The sequence below is a fragment of the Myxocyprinus asiaticus genome, chromosome 19 (assembly GCF_019703515.2).
Source record: "Myxocyprinus asiaticus isolate MX2 ecotype Aquarium Trade chromosome 19, UBuf_Myxa_2, whole genome shotgun sequence".
Taxonomy (NCBI): Eukaryota; Metazoa; Chordata; class Actinopteri; order Cypriniformes; family Catostomidae; genus Myxocyprinus; species Myxocyprinus asiaticus.
In genome coordinates, this window is record NC_059362.1 from 15,496,437 (window position 1) to 15,523,668 (window position 27,232).

The 27,232-nt window shown below is 41.0% G+C and overlaps 1 protein-coding gene across 1 annotated transcript in view; it reads left to right on the forward strand.

The window, feature by feature from the left end:
- Positions 1 to 2,904: 2,904 nt before the first annotated feature.
- LOC127410384 (flavin-containing monooxygenase 5-like) overlaps positions 2,905 to 27,232 on the forward strand; it is a 34,066-nt gene continuing 9,738 nt past the window's right edge. The window contains exons 1-2 of the mRNA XM_051645623.1: positions 2,905 to 3,027; positions 15,248 to 15,392. Of these exons, the coding sequence (XP_051501583.1) occupies positions 15,261 to 15,392 (132 nt within the window). The 5' untranslated portion in view covers positions 2,905 to 3,027; positions 15,248 to 15,260. The remainder of the gene's footprint in view (positions 3,028 to 15,247; positions 15,393 to 27,232) is intronic.

Consider the following 27,232-nt stretch of genomic DNA (forward strand, 5'->3'; position numbering starts at 1 on the left):
TTATCGCTTGAGATTTCTTTTGTGCTGCGATGCAGCAATCTGCAAAGCCTTCCATGGCATTGCCAAATAGGCCTGCTGGAGACACCTGGGTGAGTCACGCATCTCTGTGCCTGACATGTTGGCCCAGAACCACCAAGTTGCTCATTGTATTCCTAATGGCCAGAACGGTGACTTTTGTGGCCTGCGGCGTCAAGTCTGTAGCAGTGTGTAGATCTTTAAACAGTTCTGGATCCGGGCCTTTCTCGTCCATTTGTTTGAGGAGCTTGGCTTGAAAAACTTGGAGCACCATCCTACTGTGTAATGCTGAACCAGCCTGGCCCACTGCCGTATAAGCCCTTCCGGCCAGGGCGGATTTCAGTAGCTCTTTGTCAGTGACGTGTGCACGTTCCTAGCCCTCGTTGGGGGAAGGGATGGTATCTTCCTCCATGGACCACTCGCCCATGTCTGATGCTGTGAGGGATCTGACAAAATGCTGCAGGGAAGTGGGTCAGTGTCTCACTGAAGCCCTACGGTGTCAGTGGTGTTGAGTGTCTGAGGCGAAGAACCCATTCACCAGAGAAGAGTCTTCGACGGCAAGGCAGAGAGAATCTTTGCCGGAACACAGCAGGGGAGCGGTGAGTCTTCTCGCTGCAGGCGCTGAGTCGTTCAGGTGATGAATCGTACTGTTTGCGTCTGCAGAGAAGATCCCATCCGCTGAAAGAGTGTATCTTGACGGCGAAGCAGAGAGGGCTTTTCAAGAAAATTCTGAAGAAATGGTGATTTCCCACCTGCTTATATAGGCCAACTGCATGCCTAAAGGGGTGGGGCTTAATCACCATTGCCAATCACAAAATTGACGTTATTGTAAAAGGGCTTCAACTAGTCGTCGGAGAAGTAATTCCTCATAGCGTTTATTGCAATGTCGAGTGAACCGTAATCGAAAGGGAACTGCACTTGTTGAGCCATTTCACAGGATCTTCAAAGATTAGATTTGTGGTTACGGATTTGTGTACATATCTTTAGACAAACATCATAAGAGAAAAGAGTTTATACCATAGTGTGCCCTCGATCTTGTTCATCGGCTACATTTTTATTGGTCTATATACTTGTAAGTAAATGAATCATTGGAGACGGCTGATGGAGCTAGTATTGTTTTGTGACAATTGCTGATGGCAGTTTTTTCCTTTTTCTCCTCCAGCAAAAATATGTTCCACTCTTAAAGGTGGCAGAATGCCTGCTTAGAAATTTAAAATACACAAAAATATATAGCTAAGATCAGCCACTGTCGTCTTGATGTTGTAGGTTAATGTTTGTCATACACAACTAAATTTGCTCCGGCAAGATTTACAAGACATGCAAAATACAATTTGCATGAAAATTGCATCTAAATGTAATCAGACTATGCAACTGAACAAACTAAGCATGCTTGATACAACAACAATACAATAAAACAATAAAACCTTAAACTTTTATACTTGCATGTTGAAAAGCATCCATGGTAACCTTTGGGTCCCACAGTATATTTTGCTGTAAAGGTAAAAAATGATAAGCTTCACAGATATCTAAGAGAAATTGTGAGTGTGGAAAATAAATGACACAAATGATCTTTTAGAAATACTGTGGGTGTTTCTTCAACTTCAGGCACTTTTCGTACTGTGGACTTCTGGAAATGTATCTGGAAAATGTCTCATTAAAACTCGTTTTCACACTCTCACTATTTTTTTTTAATTATTATTATTATTATTATTATTTGTCTATTAACAGTGTCCAACAGAGTATATACATGCACCAAATGTGATTTAAGTCATTTTAGTATTTATTATTTTTTTTCAGAAAGTCAAGAAAATTCCTACCACATTGTCACATTGTGTTTAACAGGAATTCTGTGGTGGAAATGACATTTTTAAAGTTTTTGTAATAAAATATTGTACTCTTTTATCTTGATAAAACAAATTTCATAGCTAAGATTTTATGTATCCTAAATACACACAATTAATTAATATTTTTACTTGGAAATGGTGACAAATATAACAACTTCTGCTCACAAGTGATGTTTACCTCAGGTTTTCTTTGTGTATTCAAACATCACTTTCATATTTTTATATTTCATCTTAAGTTTGCTCTTCACTGCTCTTTACTTGCTTTGTTAACGCCACAACTGTGGGATAGACATAATCTTTTTTTGAAAAAGTGATAGAAATATTTTTCACTAAATAAATACTGAAACTGTGGCAACACCTTATAATAAGGTTTTATAAGTTAAAATTAGTTAACATGAACTAACAATGAACAACAATTTACAGCTCTTATTAATCTTGGTTAATATTAATTTCAATATCAACTAATGCATTTTTTAAATTAAACACTGTATGAAAACATTAGTTAATTCATTATGAACAATGACATTTTATATATTTATAAATTACCATTAACCAAAATTAATAAATGCTTTAAAACAATACTGTTCATTAACTAATGTTCACAACCGTACTGTTAAGTGTTACCAAAATTGTTTATTGCTACTTTACTCTTTCTTTAGATTATCATAGTTTTACACATGTAATAATTTCTACTTTCATAATGCATTTTTATCATTTAAAATTGAAAGTCTGGGTCTGACACAAGGCTAAAACGATCAAATCTATAAATAAAAGGCATTTGAAAATACACAAAAGTTTCTGTCAGTTTTAATGTGACCTTTACACCGCAAAAAGTAGAAGTCTGCTCGTTTGAATAAAAATCAACCCCATAGACATGAAATTGTACAAAGCTGATGAAAAACGAAACAATTCTGCTTAATATTACAGTATACACACGCACACACAAAATATTTCAATCTGAATGCTGTGTTTGTTATATAAACAGGACTTTGATGCGATCCAAATATTTATCTCTTTATTCTATGTCAAATGTATTTAGCTGGTTGAACATTGATAGACTGGTGACCAAATGAATCTCCGCCCCTGTTCAAACACTGCAGCGGTGTGAAGTCTACTTCCATGTTATTGACCATCATCCTAAACTTCTACACACAACGCATTCAACAAGGTAAGATACAATGCCACACAATTTGTATTGACCAAATGCAACTACATAGTTGAGAGGAATTGTGTTTTAAAACAGGCATGTTTACGTTACGTAACTTCATTGTTAACATAAAAAAGAGATGTAAAGATCGGTTACTTTATCTGAATGCGGCTAAATTACGAAGTCTATTCAGATGCTGTATGTAAATTCCGTTTTAGTAAGCCGTTTCGTAACTGAGTTACCAAGTCGATTTCAAAATAATTTTGCAGAAGTGATATACTAGTGATGACGTAACCAGGCAGAAGTTTTTACGATTGGAGGCGTACTGTACATCTTCGACTGTGTACACACGATTATATAAGAACAAATGGACCACTATATGTAGCATTTCTTTACGAAAGACTTTATCTAAACTTTACTACGGTATCTACAGTATTTTGTAATAAATCTGTGGTAACTTGTAATGAGTCAACACTGTAATCAAAAACGGAGTGAAAGAAAAATTTTTAAACATTCTACACTGATCTACAGAGATCCCATGAATCTATACAATGACTACAGCAGTGTCAGGCGGTGTGACGAAACTATAGACCTTTTTCACAGACTGTGATGACGCGTTTCCGCCTTATTTAGCAGCGTAAATCTCGCAATTTTTTTAAAAAAAATATTAAGTGTAAATTTATAACATTATGCTTTGTGTTATATTACCCAGGAATTAGTTTAAAAAAATTAATTACCACAGCTGCGAGGGGGTTTCTATTACAGCTGCTGAGAGAGTGACAGTAAATTTGGCATCTTCTCCCATCTGATCATTCCGTCTTAATCCACCGCTCTCTATTTTTTTTTTTAACTCTTATGGAAAGTCATTCAAACGTAATAGTGGATATTTTATTTTGTCTGGGAGCAAATGGGTAAGTGAAAATAATATTTGCTGTGATTTCCCATTCACTACCATTCACCGCTTTCGAAATTTAACCTGCAAACTGTTACTTCCGCGTTTCAAAACCCAGAGTGTGAAAAAGGTCTATTGTACTTAGCACTCTTCTAGTTATTATATAAGCAGTTTTACTATCTCATATATAATTGACAGACTGGGTTGGAATATGTACTTTTAAAAATTTATTTGTCACACTGCAAGGAGCTAAATACGGAGCCCTTTAGAGGACAAGGCGGGATTTTTTTTTCTGAAATAGTTTTGCATTCGCAGTACATTTACCATGGTTTTACTACAGTAACCATGTTTTAACCATGATATTTATAGTGAAACCATAATGATAATACAGGAAAGCAAAAACTATGAATAAAAATAATTATTTTGTGGTTATTATGGTTTTACTATACAAATACCATAGTTTTACTATGGTTTTTCTATAGTAATATTGTAGACAGTTACCATAGTTCCTTTTCGATTCAGTTCACTCGACATTGCTGTAAGCACTATGGGGAAGTCCTTCTTAGATGACCTTGTTGAAACCCTTATTCAGGGCTGCCAACTTTTGAGTTCAGCTCAGCGTGAGAGTTGTTGATTGCCTTATTCAATCATGCCAATCCTCTGATTGGCAATAGTGTCTTCAGAATTTTCTTCCTTTAATACTACGAACTTCATCTGAGAACCGTTCTGCTTCGCCGCCGATATACACTATATTGCCAAAAGTATTCGCTCACCCATCCAAATAATTGAATTCAGGTGTTCCAATCACTTCCATGGCCACAGGTGTATAAAATGAAGCACCTAGGCATGCAGACTGCTTCTACAAACATTTGTGAAAGAATGGGCCGCTCTCAGGAGCTCAGTGAATTCCAGCGTGGTACTGTGATAGGATGCCACCTGTGCAACAAGTCCAGTCGTGAAATTTCCTCGCTACTAAATATTCCACAGTCAACTGTCAGTGGTATTATAACAAAGTGGAAGCGATTGGGAATGACAGCAACTCAGCCACGAAGTGGTAGGCCACGTAAAATGACAGAGCGGGGTCAGCGGATGCTGAGGCGCATAGTGCGCAGAGGTCGCCAACTTTCTGCAGAGTCAATCGCTACAGACGTCCAAAGTTCATGTGGCCTTCAGATTAGCTCAAGAACAGTGCGTAGAGAGCTTCATGGAATGGGTTTCCATGGCGAGCAGCTGCATCCAAGCCATACATCACCAAGTGCAATGCAAAGCGTCGGATGCAGTGGTGTAAAGCACGCCGCCACTGGACTCTAGAGCAGTGGAGACGTGTTCTCTGGAGTGACGAATCACGCTTCTCCATCTGGCAATCTGATGGACGAGTCTGGGTTTGGCGGTTGCCAGGAGAACGGTACTTGTCTGACTGCATTGTGCCAACTGTGAAGTCTGGTGGAGGAGGGATTATGGTGTGGGGTTGTTTTTCAGGAGCTGGGCTTGGCCCCTTAGTTCCAGCATACCAAGAGATTTTGGACAATTCCATGCTCCCAACTTTGTGGGAACAGTTTGGGGATGGCCACTTCCTGTTCCAACATGATTGCACACCAGTGCACAAAGCAAGGTCCATAAAGACATGGATGAGCGAGTTTGGTGTGGAAGAACTTGACTGGCCTGCACAGAGTCCTGACCTCAACCCGATAGAGCACCTTTGGGACGAATTTGAGTGAAGACTGTGAGCCAGGCCTTCTCGTCCAACATCAGTGTCTGACCTCACAAATGCACTTCTGGAAGAATGGTCAAAAATTCCCATAAACTCACTCCTAAACCTTGTGGAAAGCCTTCCCAGAAGAGTTGAAGCTGTTATAGCTGCAAAGGGTGGGCCGACGTCATATTAAACCCTATGGATTAAGAATGGGATGTCACTTAAGTTCATATGTGTCTAAAGGCAGGTGAGCGAATACTTTTGGCAATATAGTGTACACTTACAGTGGATGGAACTTCTCAGCAAGACGGGAACAAGATGACTCCTCACCTGTGCTCAGCACCTGCACCAAGGCTTTCCGCTTCCCTGTGTGTTCTGGTGAAGATTTATCCACATTGCCGTCGAAGATGCTCTCTGGACGTTGCGCTCTAGGATCAACCTTGTTCTGAGGGAAGATCCAGCCTCTCGTGCCCTCCCACCCACCTCCTCTGTGTTAAGTCCCAAGGGACCACATGAGGAAGCACAATGGGGCAGTGAGGTTGAGCTGGAAGAATTAGAGGATGATTTCGTGCCGGCGCAATCCCTGTGAGCAATATGCATGTGATGAACTCTGGCCCTCTATTGGAGTGCACAGCCTCATTACGTTTGGCAACTCTGATGATGGGGATTATGCTGTGTCACTCACAGCTACAGGCGAGTGGTTCATGGAGGATGTTGCCGCCTCTTCCCCCAGCGAGGGTGAAGAACGTGCAAACGCCACAGACAAGGAGCTTCTTCACGTTCACGTGAGAGTGGTTGAAGAGCTCAGTCTTGAGTTGTCCCCTGCAGAACATTCAGGTTGGAGGTGCTGCCATCTTCACTAAAGTGGATCACACTGATGAAAAAGTCTACTAAAGCTTCCCCTGGTGAAACAGGCAGTCACAGCTCACCTCTGCCATAATACTACCATGGAATGGATATCCTGCCCCGCCCACCCCTCTAAGCCATGTTGACTGACGTCCAGCAGCGGGCCAAGCTGGTTCAGCACACCACAGCATGTCAGTGCTCCAGGTTTTTCAAGCTAAACTCCTTAAACATATGAATGAGCAAGGCTCTGATCCAGAGCTGTTCAAAGAGCTCTGCACCACTACAGATTTGGCACTGTGAGCCACGAAAGCTACCGCTCAGGCCATCGGGAAAGCGATGAGCAACCTAGTGGTTCTGGATCGGCATATTTGGTTAACTCTCACAGAGATGCGTGACGCTGAGAATGTCACCCTCCTTGACACCTCGGTGTCGCCCGACGGTCTCTTTGGCAACGCTGTGGAAGGCTTTTTAGAGTGATTCATCGTGGGGCAAAAGCTGTCTAAAGCGATGAAACACATTCTGCCAAAGAGAGTAGCACTTCCCCTTTCCTGATATGCTCCTGATCTAATTCCGGTCAGCACCCGGCAAAAAATCCATCTCTCGCTGCCCCTGTGCAGCCGAAAACTACTACTGAGCTGTCAGTGAAGCCACACAAACTGTGGCCCAAGCGTAAGCACCCGCCGTCTCAGCGCAAAAAAATGTGCAGGCTGAAAACCACAGCCCGGCAGCAGAAATGTTCCTGACATGCCCAACCCCATGAAGAGGAGCCAGAGCTCGCCGTTATTCACGGCCCAGAGCCAAAGAAGGCTCGATTTGAGGCACACAGTGTTTATTCCCTCTTCCCCAATACTGTTAATCGGGAATGGGACATTTTGTTGCTTCTGTGTGTATTACTCAAACAAAGATTGTTTTCACAAAAGAGAAAAAAGCAGCCATTGTACAAACATGGGACGCTCACACTTTCTCAAAATAAGGGCCATTTCCTCTTCACGTATCATACACCCCACACATTATGCTCAACCGCTTCCCTATGGTGAGCGGTGCTTTATCTCCTATAGCGAGCGAATCAATAAGCCCGCTGTCCCGCTGCATGAACGCAGCAATTTGCGTTTGAGGGAACTGCGTATCAATTCAAAGTCCTTCCTTTCGGTCTGTCTCTGGCTCCCTGCAGATTCACGAAATGTGTCGATGTGGCGCTCACCCCATTGAAAATGAACGGTGTTTGTGTTTTGAATTACCTCAGCGATTGGTTATTACTAGCCCAATCAGAGGCACTACTGAGTGAACCCAGAAACTTGCTTCTTTGCCATCTGAAAAATCTGGGTCTGAATGTCAACTGGGCGAAAAGCACACTTTTCCCCAGCCAGAAAATCTCCTTTTTAGGGGTTTGTCTTGACTCTGTGAGCATGCGTGCACACCTCATGAACGAGCGCGTACAGACCATTCTGCGGTGTCTGTCTCAGTTCAAACTGGGGAAAATATTGCCACTGAAGTCATTTCAGAGAATGCTGGGTTTTATGGCGGCAGCATCTGCCGTCATACCGTTAGGTCTCTTACACATGAGACCTCTCTAGTACTGGCTCAAGCGACACGTTCCACATTGCGCCTGGAGCCTCTGGCGCATGTGTATAGTGGTGACTCGCCACTGTCTGGCTACTCTAGCACCATGGACAGCGCTGGCCTTCTACAAACAGGGTGTTATGCTGGGTCAAATTTTCAGAAGAAAAGTGGTGACCACAGATGCATCCAACACAGGTTGGGGCACAGTGTGCGATGGATGCTCGACTTTCGGCACCTGGATAGGTGCGAAACGGGCATGGCACATCAACCATCTAGAACTAATGGCTGTCTTTCTAGCTTTGAGAGCTTTTCATTCCGACAATGTGAATCACTACGTTCTGATTTGTTCGGACAACCCAACAGAAGTGGCACACATAAATCACCAGGGTGGACTCTGATTGCCACACTTAATGAGCATGTCACAACGCCTCCTCCAATGGAGCGGGTGTCATCTCCTCTCATTGCGTGCAACACATGTCCCAGGCCGTTTGAATTTTGGAGCGGATCTGTTGTCACACCAGGGAGCGTTACCTGGGGAATGGAGACTTCATCCTCAGATTGTGATGAGGATTTGGGAAATATTTGGCGAAGTGGAAGTCGACCTGTTCGCTTCTGCGGAGAACGGAATACTGTTCCCTTTGGTACTGGCCGGCAAAACGCAAGTATGCATTTCCCCAGGTGTGCCTCCTTCATTCTGTCATCAGCAAAGTCCGAGTGGACATGGAAACAGTTCTGTTAATTGTGCCAAAATGGTCCAATCAGTCCTGGTTTCCTGAGATGATAGTAACACTAGACGGCCCTCTATGGAAAATACCACTTAGGAGAGACCTTTTCTCTCAAGCACAAGGCACAATTTGGCATCCCCAGCCAGAGCTGTGGAACCTACACATGTGACCTCTGAACGGAGCACATCGGACGAGCCAGAATTGGCTCAGTCGGTGATGAACACCATTTTACAGTTTAGAGCACTGTCCACGAGACGCCTCTATGCACATAAATGGCACGTGTTTGCAAATTGGTGCTCTTCGCGTGGTAAAGACCCAGTGAATTGCCCCATAGCTGAGATTTTGACATTCCTTCAAGAGCGGATGGACGCTGGTCTTACCCCATCAGTGCTCAAGGTTTATGTAGCGACTATCTCAGCAAACCACGCCATGGAGGCTGGCTCGTCGATAGGCAAACTAGTCATAAAGTTCCTTAGGGGAGCGAGGCATTTGAACCCCCCTCACCCTGCTATGGTGCCGACTTGGGACTTAAATTTGGTGTTGAAGGCACTCACAGCTGCACAATTAATCATTAAAAGATCGATAAAACGATTCTGCAATGTATATTAATGTTCCAGTGGCATGCATTTGTAAAGTGGTCAAATTTAAATAAATAAATTGACTTCAAGACGCGTTTTTAAATGTTGATAAACTAGTGCTATCAAGTTAACACGTTAATAATGCGTTAACGCAAAATTCGTTTAATGGCACTATTTTTTTTATGCCATTAACGCGTAATATGACCCTTTGAATAAACCGCAGTTCATGAGAAGCGAGTCAATTCGTGCAAACGCCACTAATGCCACATGCATTGACCGTCGGGGAAACAGATGGTGGAAGACATTATGCTGATATCTGCGCCAAGCATTTTATCAATGTAGTACAGCAGTAGAACATGCCCGCAAAGCACAGATAGAACTTGGAACTTTGTAACATGATTGCAGCGGCAAGACAGCTGCCATTTTAGCACCTGCCTTGCACTGCGAGACACATTACGAAGTGAAAGTGTGAGCGCGAGGCGATCGTCTGTGTTCCGTGACTGCTACCGGGTCGTTCAATAACGTATAACGTTCCAGTAAAGGCAGCTGGTGGAGTTTCTGGTGCCCCCCTAGGGAGTTGGTGCCATATGCAGACTGCTTAATATGCGTATGGGGAGCGAAGGTACTGATTACTAGCTAATGGAAACCGTGCTGCTGTCTACAAGGTTCTGTCACAGTGTCTCTTTTTGATAGTGCACTAGCCAATGCAGAAGTTGGAGATATTGCTGGAACCCTGCAGGTAATCTACACTAACCCATTTAATCCCACCGGTTACAATTGTGACCAGGGTCTAAAAGGAGTTTTTGATATATTTTGCACAGAGTTTTCAATTGTAAGTGACAGTGCAGACTTTTTGCATGAGTGGTACAAATAATCACATGACCAGAGCTATTTAATTCCACTGTGCTCCTAGGAAGATTATGTCTGTCAAAGCTCCATAAAAAGAAGCGAGTAAATCCAATCATAATACACTTACAACTACAATATTTTGTACATAATTTGAATTGAGTTGTGTTGTGTTAATTTTCTGTTGTTCAACTCTGGTGGGATAGGTTTTGTGTGGATGATTGAAAAATACTTCTGGATGAAGCATATTTTTGCCACTCATGTTTTTATAGATATTGTGATTAATCGCAATTAGCTACAAAAAATTATGCGATTAGTCATGATTAAATATTGTAATTGTTTGACAGCCCTATGATAAACTTCATATGGCATCTACAAAACACAGCGCTCCTGCACAAGATGCTGAATAAACTAAAATGCAACGCCAAAGACGTTTGTCCAGCACAGTGCTTTACAAACTGCAGGGTGCAGCCATGATTAGCTAGGAGTGTGATATAATCTCTGTTCAGTTCAATATTTTAATTGCTACAAAAATACTGACATTATCAAGACCTGACTAAATTCGCTACTCATGCGATGTTTGATTACAGTTGGCTGCTTTCAAACGCTTACATGCGTGTGTCTGCCCATGCACTTGTGTCTTGTGGTGAATGCAGCACTTCTGCATGAGACTCTGCACTGTTTTGAATCAAAATACCCCTCTGTGGTGAGCAGGGTGGAGCCGAGTGGCATCTGGGCAGAGCGAGGCCGGGAAGATAAGTGGCGAATGGCTTTCACCTGTGCGCCACACTGGCCTCGTGTTCCAGCGAGGGGAGGTGGGAGTATTTAAGGAGAAGAGACAGCGGCAGATGGGAGAGAGATGTATGAAGCTTATCCGTGTGTTTGAGTGTTTTTATGATTTGACGCAGCTGGCTGAAAAGCAGTGCGTGTTTTTGTTTCTTTGTACACTGAAAAGTGTCATTAAATGTACGTGTTTGTCAAGCCAGTCCCAGCATCCTCCTTCCTGCTTAATTGTTACACTGGTGCCGAAACCCGGGATAGGAGGAAGGATGAGCTATCAAAGGAGTCCTCGCCGCTGATTGAGGATCGCGACACTGAGGGAGTGCTTGATCCGGTGGCGCTGGAGCACTGCATCAACCAGCAACTGGAAGGGATGGCTGAGGGGTCCAGTGCCATTGGCCAGCATCGCAGACGGAAGCACAACAGCGAGCTGAGGGCCAGTTGACGGTGTGTCCGGAGCCGACGAGCCCGTCTCTCTCTCCACTCTCTCCCCTCATTGCTTTCTCTCTCCCTTTTGTTATTCCCGCCCCCCTCATCCCTTTCTCCTCTCTTTCACCCTGTTCCCCCTTCCAGGCACGCACAGGTCGGATCCGGAGACCAGTGTGACACGTCGATGCTCCCTACCTAGAAATGGGTGGGGGGGGGAGTAGGTCACAGGAGCTGAGTTCGGCGATGGGAGTATGTGGTGAGCGGGGCGGAGCCGGGCAGTGTCTGGGCAGAGCGAGGGGAGGGCAGACGGGAGAGAGACAGCGGCAGATGGGAGAGAGATGTACGAAGCCTGTCCGCATGTTTGAGTGTTTTTATGATTTGACGCAGCTGGCTGAAAAGCAGTGCGTGTTTTTGTTTCTTTGTACACTGAAAAGTGTCAATAAATGTCTATGTGTTTGTCAAGCCAGTCCCAGCTTCCTCCTTACCTGCTTAATTGTTACACCCTCTTTTGGTGATATTAATGTAAACATAGCTGTTAATGAAGTACCAGTGTAACAGACGGGATTAAATCTGCCCTGTCTTGACGAGATATTAAAGCAAACACAGCCGTTAATGTATAAGCAGATGGGACAAATTCTTCAAAATGTTAGATCTGTGTGATGTCTAAATGTATTTAAGCTCCATGTTGTCTGTTATAGGCTTTCAGGCATTCTTACTGCATCAAATCAGTATTAATGTAGATCTATCACACAGTAAAGAGTGTCAAGTATTTAAGTAGTTTCGTTTTGCATTAAATTACCTTTTTTAATGTTTCATATTATAATTTTTAAATGTTTAAATGCTACTGTTGCTAAAAAACTCAAAGCACTGTTTACTCTGTTCTCTGTTTAATTACTGGCTCTTGAATAACTCATTTACAAGCTTGAAGCAAGTTTTACAAGAGAAACACTGAAGGCCTCATTGTTTTAATTTAAATTGTTAATGTTTATTTAAAAAAAACTTTTGTAAAATAACAGTGTTTTATTGCATATTTGCTTACAAGTGCAATACCAAGTTAACATAGAACTGTTAATGAAGCTTTTTTCTGCTCGTTTTGCTTTTTACTTAGCATGTGAGAAACAGGTTAAATCGTTTTTTTTCATTTATAAAAGTTTTTTAAAAGGATTTTGGTTTATAATGTATTCGTTGTGCCCTCTTGTGGACTTAGGACATTTTAAATGTATATATTTGATTTACAGCTTTATTGCATTTTTGCATAGATTGAAGCAGAGAACATTTTGTCAGAATCTCTAGTAAATTATGTTTTTAATACCCTTATGTCCTGGTTTTGTAAATCACTGAAATAAGCATTTTTCTTCAGAATCGTGAGAGAATCGTGATTTTTAATCTAAGCAAAAAAAATCATGATTCTCAATTTATTCAGAATCATGCAGCTCTACAGGACATATGTTTAGCAGCAGGATGGTCCTCACAAAACACGTTCGCGACATGGCGTCCATCTCCTCACAAGTCCTCTATGTATAGCGCGCTTCTTACATTCAAGCGGGTGAGCCCAAGCCCTTATTACGGGCTACCATCTATAATCAATACAGCCACCTGTTTATATGCTGTTGAACTGCCCCTTTACAAGTCATAAGTACTCCCATAAGAAATAAAACTTACTTTTCCAACCATGTTGTGAGAGGGTTAAAACCATACTGTGTATATCTATGTGGTTCATAAAGATCCCAGACTACTTTAATTTCCATCTGGTGTCCGCCATGTGGGACTATTCATATACACTTAATGTGACTTTTAAGTCATCGGCCTGTGGCCTGTGTCTCCTTATGAATATCTCTATTTAGTGTTATAACTCTGGGAGTGTAATGTCATGTAGTTCGGGTGATGGGATATCGTTCCCCATTGTGCTTACCATGGGCCAAGGATTTCATCAGAGGGTACGCACAGAAATTGGACTAATATACACTTTTTTTAGTTCACAAATTGTGAAAAAAGAAGCATTTTTTTTTCTCTCTCGAGTATGTGTAGCATTCATTTAATTCTCAACCCTGTTCCTGGAGGCCCCCCAACACTACACATTTTGGAAATCTCCCTTATCAAACACACCTGATTCAACTCATTAGCTCGTTAGTGGAGACTCCAAGACCTGAATTGGGTGTGTCAGAAAAGGGAGATATACAAAATGTGCAGTGTTGGGGGGCCTCCAGGAACAGGTTTGGGAACCACTGGGCTAAAGCATTTCTTCCAGTAACCATTCACAACAAACGCGTTCTTGCACAAAAAAGCAAGACACCACAACAAATAGAGCAGAACGCAGATGTCTCGAAACATGTACATTTGAAGTTCTTTTTAACATGGCATCTAAAAATGTTGCACTTCTGTGAGAGATGCTAAAAACAGTGAAACGTGACACAGTTGTCAAAAGACACGCATCTATGAATGTTTATATGATAAACGATTGAAAAATCATGAGCGGACACAAAAACACTTTGGCTTGAACAGCCCCTTATTCACATGACACTGAACTAGCTGAAGTTTCTTGAAGTTACCTCTCAAAAAGGCAGTCTTTTGTTTCAGTTGATTGTAGATATATATATTAACTTTATCCAGCGCTGTTTGTTCTCTCTGCCCTTAAATATCATGATACTGTTTTAATGAGTGAGAAACCACTCCAAATTATTCCATTAGAGAGCAGTCCGAATTAACTAACTGGATGAATCACAAATCAATTCAGACCACTTTGCAAGCCTGTTTAGCCAATTCACTGAAAAGAACCGACTCAAAAGAATGATTTATTCACTAATCGGGCATCGCTGGTTCTTTTAAACAGACAACATCAGTATGGGACACGACATTTTTGCTGAAATATTCTCAGAGAAAATTTTTCTTCAGGTCAGTCGGAGCTCTCAAGGTACTCACAGTGCATACGGCCATACAGCTGCAGGCGCCACTGGTGCTTATAGCAATGTTGAGTGAACTGAATCGAAAGGGAATGTCTGGTTGCATGTTACTTCGGTTCCCTGAGATGAAAGGAACAAGATATTGTGAAAGCTGGCTGCACTACTACTTAAGAGTTTTATAATATGAGTGACTCACACTTGTCCCTAGGCCAACTGCCCGTCTGAAGGGGCGGGCTCAGACACCATTGCCAATCCAAGGATTGGCGTGAATGAATAAGGGTTTTAACAAGGTCGTCTAATAAGAACTTCCCCATAGTGCTTACAGCAACGTCTCATTCCCTTCATCTCAGGGAACCGAAGTTACATGTGTAACCAGAGACGTTTTTGGTGGAAATCATAGTTTTACTATAGTAATGTTGTAATAACTATGAAAAGTCAATAAATCATGTTTTTTTTTATTATTTTTTTTTTAGAAACTATGGTTTTAATGCAGTATACTGTATCTAGTAACCATGGTTTTACTAAAGATTAACCATGGTTAATCTTGTAGTTACTATGGTTTTACTAGAAATAACATGTTATTTCTAGTAAAACCATAATAACCACAAAATTATGATTTTTATTACCATAGTTTTTGTTCCCCTGTATTATTACTATGGTTTTACTACAAATATCAAGGTTAAAATATGGTTACTGTTGTAAAACCAAGGTATATTTATTGGTGAAACAACTTAAATGAAATTATACACATACACACTTGCCTTATACATAAATATACATTTAAACCCGATAATTTTAATGTTCATGTCCATGTTATTTGTCAGCTACCTTTTAAAGTACTTCAGTGACTGTAACACCATATTAACGGGTTACAGTTTAACGGTTTTTGCCTTGGAGATCAAATCATAGCAGCATCTTCCCAATCATTACAAAGTCTGACCTGTAGAAACACATTTAAATCTCAGTATTACCACCTGCATCTACTTCTGAAGGTTGTGAATCGGCATGGCTAAGCGTGTGGCTGTGATTGGAGGAGGAACCTCAGGACTGGCCAGCATCAAATGCTGCTTGGATGAAGGCCTGGAACCAGTGTGCTTTGAGAGCAGCAATGACATTGGAGGACTCTGGTGTTTTAAGGTGAGAAAATTGATTAACATGTTTGTTCTTGTTAACCAAAAATGTTGTCTTTTACCAATAAAAAAAAAAAAAACTGCAGATAATTCCACATTCTGGCCATTATTTTGACAGATAAAATATTATGTAGCAGAAACTACAGTTACTGTGTTTTCTTTGAGCAGTGTTGTTTCCATCCAACTTCACTCATTGCCATCCCCTGCACCTCAGAATCAGAATGAGCTTTATTGCCAAGTATGCTTCCACATACAAGGAATTTGTCTTGGTGACAAAAGCTTCCAGTGCACAATAAATATAACAAGACAGAGAAAATAAAAAAATTGATAATAAAAGCTAAAAAGAAAATATAAGTATATATAAAAATACACAATAAGACAAAAAATCTATATATACGGATGTACAAATACAAATCTGTTATATACAGATAGAGCAAGGGAATGAAAGAAGAGGTAGGATATATTAGATAAATATAAATAGACTAAGCTGTGTATTGCACATAATTATTGCTCAATCGGGCAGTTTTAACTGTTCATAAGATGGATAGCCTGAGGGAAAAAACTGTTCTTGTGCCTGACAGTTCTGGTGCTCAGTGCTGTGTAGTGCTGGCCAGAAGGCAACGGTTCAAAAAAGGTAGTGGTCTGAGTTAGTGGGGTCCAGAGTGATTTTTCCAGCCCTTTTCCTCACTCTGGAAGTGTACAGTTCTTGAAGGGAGGGCAGGGAGCAACCAATAATCCACTCAGCAGTCCAAACTGTCTTTTGTAGTCCTCTGATGTCCAATTTCGTAGCTGCACCAAACCAGACAGTTATTGAAGTGCAGAGGACAGACTCAGTGACTGCTGAGTTGAACTGGATTAGCAGCGCCTGTGGCAGGTTGAACTTCCTCAACTGGCGAAGGAAGTACAACCTCTGCTGGGCTGTTATCACAATGGAGTCAATGTGCGTCTCCCACTTCAGGTCCTGTGAGATGGTAGAGCCCAGGAACCTGAATGACTCCACTGCTGCCACAGTGCTGTTCAGAATGGTGAGCGGGGTTAAAGTCCACTATGATCTCCACTGTTCTGAGCGTGTGCAGCTCCAGGTTGTTTTGACTGCACCAGACAGCCAGCTGTTCAACCTCTCTTCTGTATGCAGACTCGTCATCATCTTGGATGAGGCCGATGACAGTAGTGTCATCTGCAAACTTCAGGAGCTTGACAGAGGGGTCCTTGGCAGTGCAGTCATTTGTGTACAGGGAGAAGAGTAGTGAAGTAGTGAAGAGGAAAAAATTCTTGTTGCACTTTATTCTGTTTTGAATACTATTATGATACTAGTGATACTTTGTAATACAGCACTTTTCATACCACTGTCTCCTAAGATGATTTGCTTATGTTTTCCTCTTTTGTAAGTCGCTTTGGATAAAAGCATCTGCCAAATGAATAAATGTAAATATAAATGTAAATATGTCCCTAGTCTGTCCAGGTGTTGCAGGATATGATGCAATCCTATGTTGACTGCATCATCCAAAGACCTGTTTGCTCAATAAGCAAATTGAAGGGGATCCAGAAAGGATCCAGTGATGTCCTTCAGGTGGGCCAACACTAGTCTCTCAAATGCCTTGATAACCACAGATGTCAGAGCAACATCAGAGTAGTCATTAAGTCCTGCGGTCTTGGGTTTCTTTGGGACAGGGATGATGGTGGTGCGTTTGAAGCAGCTGGGAACTTCACAGTGCTCTAGTGATGTGTTGAAGATCTGTGTGAAGATGGGGGCTAGCTGGTTGGCACAGACTTTTAGGCAAGTGGGTGAATTACTGTCTGGGCCCCGTGCTTTCCTTGTCTTTTGTTTCCAGAAGCCCCGGCACACATCCTCTTCACAGATCTTAAGTGCAGGTTGAGTAGCAGGAGGAGGGTGGTTGCAGGTGTTGGTGTGAAGTGAAGGTCAGAGTGGGTGTGGAGTGTGAGACTGGGCTTTTCAAATCTACAGTAAAACACATTCTGGTTGTCAGCCAGTTGTTGATTCCCTACATTGTTAGGGGATGGTGTCTTGTAGTTAGAATGTTTTTCAGGCCTCTCCACACTGATGCAAAACTTGTTTTTCAGCTTCTCAGAGTAGCTTCTTTTAGCCACTCTGATCTCCTTTGTTAGTGTGTTTTTGGCCTGATTATACAATATTTTATCCCCACTTCAAGCATCCTCTTTGGCTTGATGAAGCTGAATGAGTTTTGCTGTAAACCATAGTTTGTCGTTGTTGAACGTTAAATAAGTCCTAGTTGGAATGCACATATCCTCACAGAAAATGATATATTATGTTACAGTATCTGTGAGCTCATCCAGATTGGAGTATGCAGCTTCAAAAACACTCCAATCAGTGCAGTCAAAGCTGGATTGCAGTTCCAGATCTGCTTCATTGTTCCATCTTTTTACAGTCTTTACTACAGGTTTAACTGAATTAAGTTTCTGACTGTAGATAGGAAGAAGATGAATCAGACAGTGATCAGAGAGTCCCAAAGCTGCTCTAGGGACAGAGTGATATGCATCCTTTAATGTTGTGTAGCAGTGATCCAGTATATTTCGGGGCATGTAATGTGCTGTCTGTATTTTGGCAGTTTACGGGTGAGGTTGACTCTGTTAAAATCACAGAGAATAATAAGTGAGTCCGGGTATTGTTGTTCTGTGTCTGTGGTCTGATCAGCCAGCTGATTCAGCACTGTGCTCACACACGCTATCAGAGCATGACCAGCATGCTGGCTTGCTTCCCTCGCTTGCATCTCACTGCGCACTTGAACAACACCGCTGCTCCTCTGACTAAAATGTCCAGCAAAACGTCACAATAGTCAAAAACTTAAATTAGACTAATTGATTTAGCAATATAAACACACCACAAGTAAATGCCATTGTGGATTTGCTGGCGTGTGGCAACCCCTTGGTTGCTCCTGCTTCCGTACTGCTGCTTTGGAGGCATGTAGCCTGGGTTATTAGTCTAGGTGATAACAATGTTCACTAGTGTGTGTTGTAAAAATGCCACCTCGCTCTGCCCAATGGTGAAATCCAGCGAAGTGGTGAAGGTATCTGCGTGTTTGTCTTTTCTGCCACACTTGTGGTTTTGTCGTCTTAAATTGGTTTTAGTTAAGACCGAATCTGACTTCTTTAATAATTTTATCTGACTCCAATTATATTACACCTTGAATTTAGTTTGGGATTCCAGTTATTTTTGATCATCAATTGAGATCTTCTCTAGATTTGGATACTATAGAATTAATCTAGTTAATTCTATACTTTTAAATTACACTCGTTCATTCTCGCTTATCCTGTCACTTATGGTCTCATGCTGGCCGTGTACATGGATCCAACGGTCACAAACTTGTCAGTTTGATATTTAGCCAGAGGTAAATGAACTAATACTAAAAAAAGAATGATTACTACCGCAGCTTATCTATTTCTAATTAGTAGTTTTGCTTAGTTTCTATAGATCTCTATACACTTAATTAACATAATATTAGCTCTAGACAGAGGTAAATTACTAAAACTGTTCAGATAAGACCAACATACCAGTACCCGAATAGTAATTTAGTTTGGTTCTATAGTTTCCTATTGCACTTGACTAGAATAATAATAGCATTAAACAGGGGTCATGACTAATGCTATTTGGATGGGTCGATCAATATTACATTGTTCCAAATAGCATTTTATTTTAGCCTTTACAGTCTATTACACTTAACTAAATTCAAATGGTTAATCAGAAAGCTTAAGATCCCAGTTGATGTGCTTCATGCTTCATCAAATGCTGGCTCTTAGTATGTATTAACCCTAATCACAGATTTGCGGTAACAGGAATTTCTATCAGGAAGACTCGCAGACTTGAGTGAAATTTAAGATGACATTTATTTGATGAATTTAAAACAGAAATGTAATGTCTCTCTTTGGCGTAAGCCCCATCTGGCAGTCCGAAGAAGTTGTACTCGGAACCATCATATCCTGCCGGAGATAAGAGGCAGGGGCGAGGATCCTACCCCCGTGCAGGACGGGACTCAACTGGTGGTGGTGGGGTGGTGGAGGTTGCCGTGTTAGCACACTGAAACAGCAATGTGATAGATTGTGAGCAGACTTATAAAGCAATGGCTTACATGTGATTGGCTAGGAGTTACCTAGCTAATGGTACAATGATGTACAGCTGCTAGTCTTCCCACTAGAACTACGCTGCGCTTACATTTAACGTAACCTACTAAAGCCAAGAATTTCAGAATAAGTCAGAATAGAATCAAGTTTAACAATTTATTAGTCAGGTAAATATGTATGAAGTCAATTACATAACTAATCACTTCAGAAACAATCAATACAAAACATCTAATGCTCAAAGATGTATCTTGAGAGTAACAGATGCAAACCTGACTTCAACAAAGTACGTAGTTTGAAACTATGGGGATTTCTGGCTACAGAAAATTGAAAATGAATATTGTGTTACATTTCCTTAAATACCCAAACCAGAGAAAACATAAACAATGGAAATTTGGGAGTGGTTAGGTTTGGAAGTCCTGCGGTTATACTTTATCTGCATACAGGAGGTAATTTAGATGAAAGACCAAGGAGGAAGTTGCACCCCCAAGCATTGGCCAGAATTTGTCTACTTTCTGAAAACTGCATTACCAGACATTATGCTGTTGTGCGGATGAGACCATAGTACCAGTTGCACTGAGACATTTTAAATGATACAAAACATGCCTAGTTACATTATTGGTATACATCAGATATTATATTTTGTTACATACAGACCTTAGGTGAGTTTGAGGTGATTCTGAGCTGAAGGGGAATGAAGGAGGAGGAGGAGATGGGAAAGAATGGGACAGATGTGGAAGGAGGAGTGAATTTGCAATCTTCACTCAGTGGGGTGTAGTGCCTCAGGAAGAGATGCTGATTGTGAGAAAGCTCATATGTTAACTCTCAGAGATCATGCATTTGCTCTTTGCCTCCCTGGGGAGTTTTGTCCTTTGAATGCAAACACCTTGGCACCCCGCCTTACAGTGTCTTATTTTTACTTGAATGCCATTGTTAGTATAAGCCAAGTAAATGTGAACTTTGATCCTGATATGTTTTGTTTTTTTATTTTTCTCCCCTTTTCTCCCCAATTTGGCATGCCCAATTCCCAATTCACTCTAGGTCCTTGTGGTGGTGTAGTGACTCGCCTGTAGTGTGAGCTGTATCCTTGTTTATATCCACATCTCCCCAGGACTTGACATTTACTCTTTGGCTTACCGGCCAAAGTCACTAGCCCCATCCCACAAAAAGTGATAAAGACAACTAGAGACTGTAACTGTATGCATTTGTTTGGACATTTTATTTGAACAAGAATAATATAAAGTTCAGTAGGACACAGACCTAATGATTTAAGTCACCTTTAGAAATCTGAAGGCAAACATCCCAGTAAGAACAGTAGTAGGACAGAACAAGGGGAAAATGTTGTCAATAGTTTGTCCATGGAGATTCAGATTTCAGCCCCTTTAACTTTTCTAAATTGGACTTGCCATGAACATTTAGCATTGTTCTTCTTTAACTGCAACTTCTAATTTAATAATTCCATGAAGTACAAAAGAAGATATTGGGTAGATTGATTAAAATCGATGTTGATGCATTTCACACAGTTGTCTCTTTACCTTGTCTGTGCTGTTTATGTCAGGGCTGTCTAGCAATTTGAGATGTTCAAATTCCTCCATATAGAGCTCAATACTAGAATGTTCTCTTTAGAATTCAGATGGGTCACATAAGTCGCGATATCGCGTAAAGCCTGACTGAATCACGCAAGTTTTGCTCTGTGCTGTCCCAGAGCTCTGGCTGTATCACGCTGATGTGCGCTGCAGTGGTTCGTGTGAAAGAACGCTTCATTTGACCCACACAGATGCGCATGTCAGTTGTGAGAAGCATATATACTGCTTATAAAGCGCTGAACACGAGACGAATACAATAAAATTTGCTTAGGCTACGGCTTCCCGCCAAAGTATCTAATAAGAGCGAAAGGTTTACCTGCTACTGCCTGCATTTGGCAGGTGGGTGGGTGTTAATGGGTGTTACCCCTCCCCAATCACCAACCCCACCCTGAACCCCAGTGAACACCCCTGTGGTCACACATAAAAATACACACACAAAATGATGTGAGCCACTTCTTTCAAAAACAAAGGTTAAGGAAAGCACAGGGCCCAGATGGTGTTTCACCTGCATGTCTTAGATCCTGTGCTAACCAACTGGCCCCCATCTTCACACAGATGTTCAATAGATCACTGGAGCAGTGTGAAGTCCCATGCTGCTTTAAATGTTCCACTATCATCCCTATCCCAAAGAAACCAAAAATCACAGGACTTAATGACTACAGACCTGTTGTCCTGACATCTGTGGTCATGAAGTCATTTGAGAGACTGGTGCCCACCAGAAGGACATCACTGGACCCTTTCTAGATCCCCTTCAATTTGCTTATCGAGCAAACAGGTCTTTGGATGATGCAGTCAACATGGGATTGCATCATATCCTGCAACATCTGGACAGACTAGGGACATATTTACATTTATATTTACATTTATTCATTTGGCAGACGCTTTTATCCAAAGCGACTTACAAAAGAGGAAAACATAAGCGAATCATCTTAGGAGACAGTGGTATGAAAAGTGCTATATTACAAAGTATCACTAGCATCATAATAGTATTCAAAACAGAATAAAGTGCAACAGGAATTTTTTTTTTTTTATTATTATTATTTTTTTTATTAAATGCAAGGATCCTTTTTGTGGACTTCAGTTCGGCTTTCAACACCATCATCCCAGCAATTCTCCGGACTAAATTGCACCAACTCTCTGTTCCCACGTCTATCTGTCAGTGGATTACCAGCTTTCTGACAGACAGGCAGCAGCTTGTGAGACAGGGGAAATTCACTTCCAGCACCTGTACAGTCAGCACTGGTGTCCCCTAGGGATGTGTGCTCTCCCCACTACTCTTCTCCCTCTACACCAACGACTGCACCACCAAGGACCCCTCTGTGAAGCTCCTGAAGTTTGCAGATGACACCACTGTCATCAGCCTCATCCGGAAGGAAGGTTAAACAGCTGGCTGTCTGGTGCAGTCAAAACAACCTTGAGCTGAACACGCTCAAAACGGTGGAAATGATTGTGGACTTTAGGAGGAACCCCCCAACACTGTCCCCCCTCACCATTCTAAACAGCACTGTGGTAGCAGTGGAGTCATTCAGGTTCCTGGACACTACCATCTCACAGAACCTGAAGTGAGAGACCCACATTGACTCCATTGCGAAAAAGGCCCAGCAGAGTTTGTACTTCCTTCGCCAGTTGAGAAAGTTCAACCTGCCACAGGCGCTGCTGATACAGTTCTACTCAGAAGTCATTGAGTCTGTCCTCTGCACTTCAGTAATTGTCTGGTTTGGTGCAGCTACGAAATCAGACATCAGAAGACTACAAAGAACAGTTTGGACTGCTGAGAGGATTATTGGTTGCCCCCTGCCCCCCTTCAAGAACTATACACTTCCAGAGTTAGGAAAAAGGCTAGAAAAATCACTCTGGACCCCACTCACCCTGCCCACTACCTTTTTGAACTGTTGCCTTCTGGCCGACGCTTCAGAGCTCTGAGCACCAGAACCGTTAGGCACAGGAACAGTTTTTTCCCCCAGGCTATCCATCTCATGAACAGTTAAAACTGCCCCTTTGAGCAATAATTAATGTGCAATACACAGCTTAGTCTTTTTATATTATCCAACACATCCTACCTCTTCTGCCATTACATTCCCTTGCACTGTACATAACCGATTTGTATTTAGATTTGCACTACGTATGTGTATATGTGTGTGTATGTATGTATGTATGTGTATATATATATATATATATATATATATATATATATATATATATATATATATATATATATATATATATATATATATATATATATAAATATATATATTCATTTTTGTGTATAAGTATGTATATGTATGTGTGTGTGTGTATGTGTGTATGTATGTGTGTGTATGTGTGTATGTATGTGTGTATGTATGTGTGTGTGTGTGTGTGTGTGTATGTATATATATATATATATATATATATATATATATATATATATATATTGTCTATTGTGTATTCTATATATACTTTTTTCTTTTCAGTATTTATCTATATTTACCAAGACAAATTCCTTGTATGTGTAAGCATACTTGGCAATAAAGCTCATTCTGATTCTGATTCTGAAAAATAAATAAATAAGAAATATAATAATCATACACATCCAAAACTATACCTCTCTCTCCACAGCCCCTCCCCGACAGTCCCCCCAAAATGCTAAATAAACGCTGTCTGCCTATCATAACACTGGTCAGAACCCAATTTTTTATGTGTTTATCCCCCATATTGATGACCGCCCCATTGCCCAAAATACAGAGTCTGAGGCAAAATGAAATTTGAGTGCCCAATGCGTCACACATAAAACTCTGAACCTTCAACCAAAATGCTTGGGTCTTAACACCACCAAAAAACATGGGTTGTGTCTCCATCTTCTGACTGGCATCGCCAGCAGGTCGGTGTGTCTTTAAGACCAAGCCTATACAATCTAGAAGGGGTCCAATAGAATTGATTTAAAATCTTGAATTGCATAAGGTGCACCCTTGCATCTCTAGATTCAGACTTGACATTTTTTAGAACCCTAGCCCACACTCCCTCCTCCAATACCAAGTTTAATTCTCTTGATAGAAGTTAAAGCTCCATCCCCGGACTCTGAATTAGCAGGGAGTAATCAGGAGGGGTACTTTTGAAATGTTTTCCACTACAGATTACAGAATACATGCTGTAAAATGTAATTTGTAACGCATTTCGTTAGATTACTCAAGGTCAGTAATGTATTCTAAATACTTTGGATTACTTCTTCAGCACTGGTAGATTTTTTCACTTGTTTTGATTTTAAAAACTCTGCCAGTACAGTAAGACAAAATACACATGTTAAAAATACATTCTCTGAAAAACCTAAATATCTTATGCAGTGTTGTTTCTAAAACAAGATCAATCAAATTGATCTTGTTTTAAGGATTTTTAGATATTTTTACAGGAAAAAAATACAAACATTATGATCAAGAATACGATTTTTGCCCTAATATCAAAGGTCTTACTAGAAAAAAAGAAATTATGATCCAATGTGAATTTTCTTGATAAAAAACATGGTAAAAAACATGTGCATGTAAAATGGCTTACTTCAAACTTTATTCTCTGTCTGCTCGTATGAATCACATCATAAGAAAGTGTTTCACTGCTGTTCAAATGCACTTTGGATCGCATCATTTATATGTATAAATGTTTTCCATTTGAAAGGACTAAATATTAAATGAAACAAATGACAATAAAATGCAAAGTAATCTCTTCAGTAATCAAAATACTTTTTGAATGTAACTGTATTCTAATTACCAATGATTTAAATTGTAACTGTAGTGGAATACAGTAACTTATATTTTGTATTTTAAATACGTATTCCCAATACTTGTATTTCGTTACTCCCCAACCCTGGGAGTAATACACTGATTCCTCATGACCTTTTCCAAAAGCAGTAATCACCTCTCCCAGAGTATCTGCCACTTTAGGGGGGCGTAAACCACTCCCAAAAACAATACAGAGCAGGTGGCGCAGCTTTAAATACCTAAAGAACTGAGATCTGGGAATCCCAAAATGTTGAACCAAATTTTCAAAAGATCCCAAAACTCCACTCTCATTTAGGTCACCGAGTGTATTAACCTCCCTCACAATCCAATCTGACCAGCAGAAAGGGGACTTATTATTACATAATTACATCCATATGCTCGAGGCAACATTTAAATAAATGTCTGAATTTTGTCCATACCAAGTACAAATGTGAGATAACGGGGTTTAATTTAACTTCTCTGATTAGATTGATAGAAAGGCTTTGCAATGGCGAAATAGGGGCAAGAACTTCCTGTTCAATACAAAACCAGGGAGGGGCTCTCTCAGGTAGAAGCTACCAATGAGCCAAATGTCTGAAACCAAATGCATAATAATAAAACAAAATCTTGGGTAGGCCTAGCCATCTTTGTCAGTCGGCCTATGTAACTTATTGAAATGTAATATGGGACGGTTACCATTCAAAATGAAGGACTTCACTATGCTATCAAATTGCTTGACATAAGAGAGGGGGACATCTACAGGGAGAGATTGTAACAGGTAGTTGAATTTTGGAATACAATTCATTTTAATAACATTAACCTTCCCAATCATAGATAAATGTAATGAAGCCCACCTGCCCACATCGCTCGCAAACCTTTTAACTAAGGGGTCAAAATGAACTCTAACTAAATCACATGAATTTGCTTGGAATAAAATGCCCAAGTACTTAATGCCCTGTTTGGGCCACTGGAAGACGCCCGGCTAAAAAGCCGTCGCTGGGCAGTACGCTGTCAGAGCCGAAGCTTCGGCTTTAGACCAATTGACTCTGTATCCTGAGAATTTAATAATTTATAATTCTGTGGAAGCAAGGCATAGATCTAGTGGGGTTGGAGATGAATAATGAAATATCATCTGCGTAAAGCAAAAGCTTATGTGCCATACCTACCACCACCACCCCTGAAAAAACCTTCTTCTCTTTCTTATTGCAGCTGCTAATCGCTCCAGGGCAAGACAGAACAATAATGGGGAAAGAGGGCAACCCTGCCGGGTGCCCCTATCCAGAGAAAAATAATCTGAAATTAATCCATTTGTTTGTACCGCCGCTACCGGGTGTCTATAAAGTAGCTTAATCCATCCAATAAAAGTATTCCCAAATAAAAAGATAATCCCATTCTACCATATCAAACACCTTTTCGGCGTCAAGTGAGATGGCAGCGAGTCTGATCATTCTCCACTGTCCACATGATATTGATGAAACGCCTAATGTTATCAGAAGAGCTGTGGCCCCGAATAAACCCCACCTGATCTATATGTATAGGAGATGTCATAACTTAAGCGGTTAGCCAGAATTTTTGACAATATTTTTACGTCTAGCTGGATCAGGGAAATTGGACGGTAACTCTTACACTAGCTTGGATCTTTGTCCTTTTTAAGAATCAGACTGATCCGGGCTTGTGTCATGGTTGGCGGAAGCTTTCCATTCTTTAATGATTCCGTGTAAATTTCTAACAAAAGTGGAGCCAGTTCTGTAGCATAAGATCTAAAAAATTCAGTGGCAAAGCCGTCTGGCCCCGGAGCCTTGCCTGTAGGCACGTTCATCAATTCTCGCCGAATTTCCTTCACTTCACCGGCCAAATCGGCTCCTGGGCTTGCAGCCTGCTGCTCGGGGGCTTCAGCTTGAGCACGTAAGTGTCTTTTAATGTCTCTAGAGCTGAGGATTTTGAATTCTTTGGCATATTGTCTTCCTAGAACAGTTAAGAATCAGGGTGTATCGAATCTCACCGGTTTATGACACAAAAAGTATTAAAACTAGCAAAGTGCACAGAGCTCGACATTCACACGTCCGAACCTCGCATGGCGCCAGCGACTCCTCAACTATAGCAAGTTTAACACATGAACAGTATGATTTGGCTATTGTCATTTTGGTGTACTACTGAAATTAGGTAAGTTGTCTCAATAAGTGCCTGAGAAAACACAATTAAAAGCTTAATATGTGTTTGACAGCCAATTGCATCTCATGAAATTTCAATGTGGAAGTAATGAATCCTGTTCTAAATTTGTTGCATCATCTGTTTGATGTATGAAAAATAAAACATCAAAATATATCAGAATATATTCTGTTTTCTTATTGACATTTTACACTATCTGGGCATTGTGGAGATCCATTTGTGACATACGTGCCGGGTCTCTAAAGACCTGAGTTTGTTATAATGTTTGC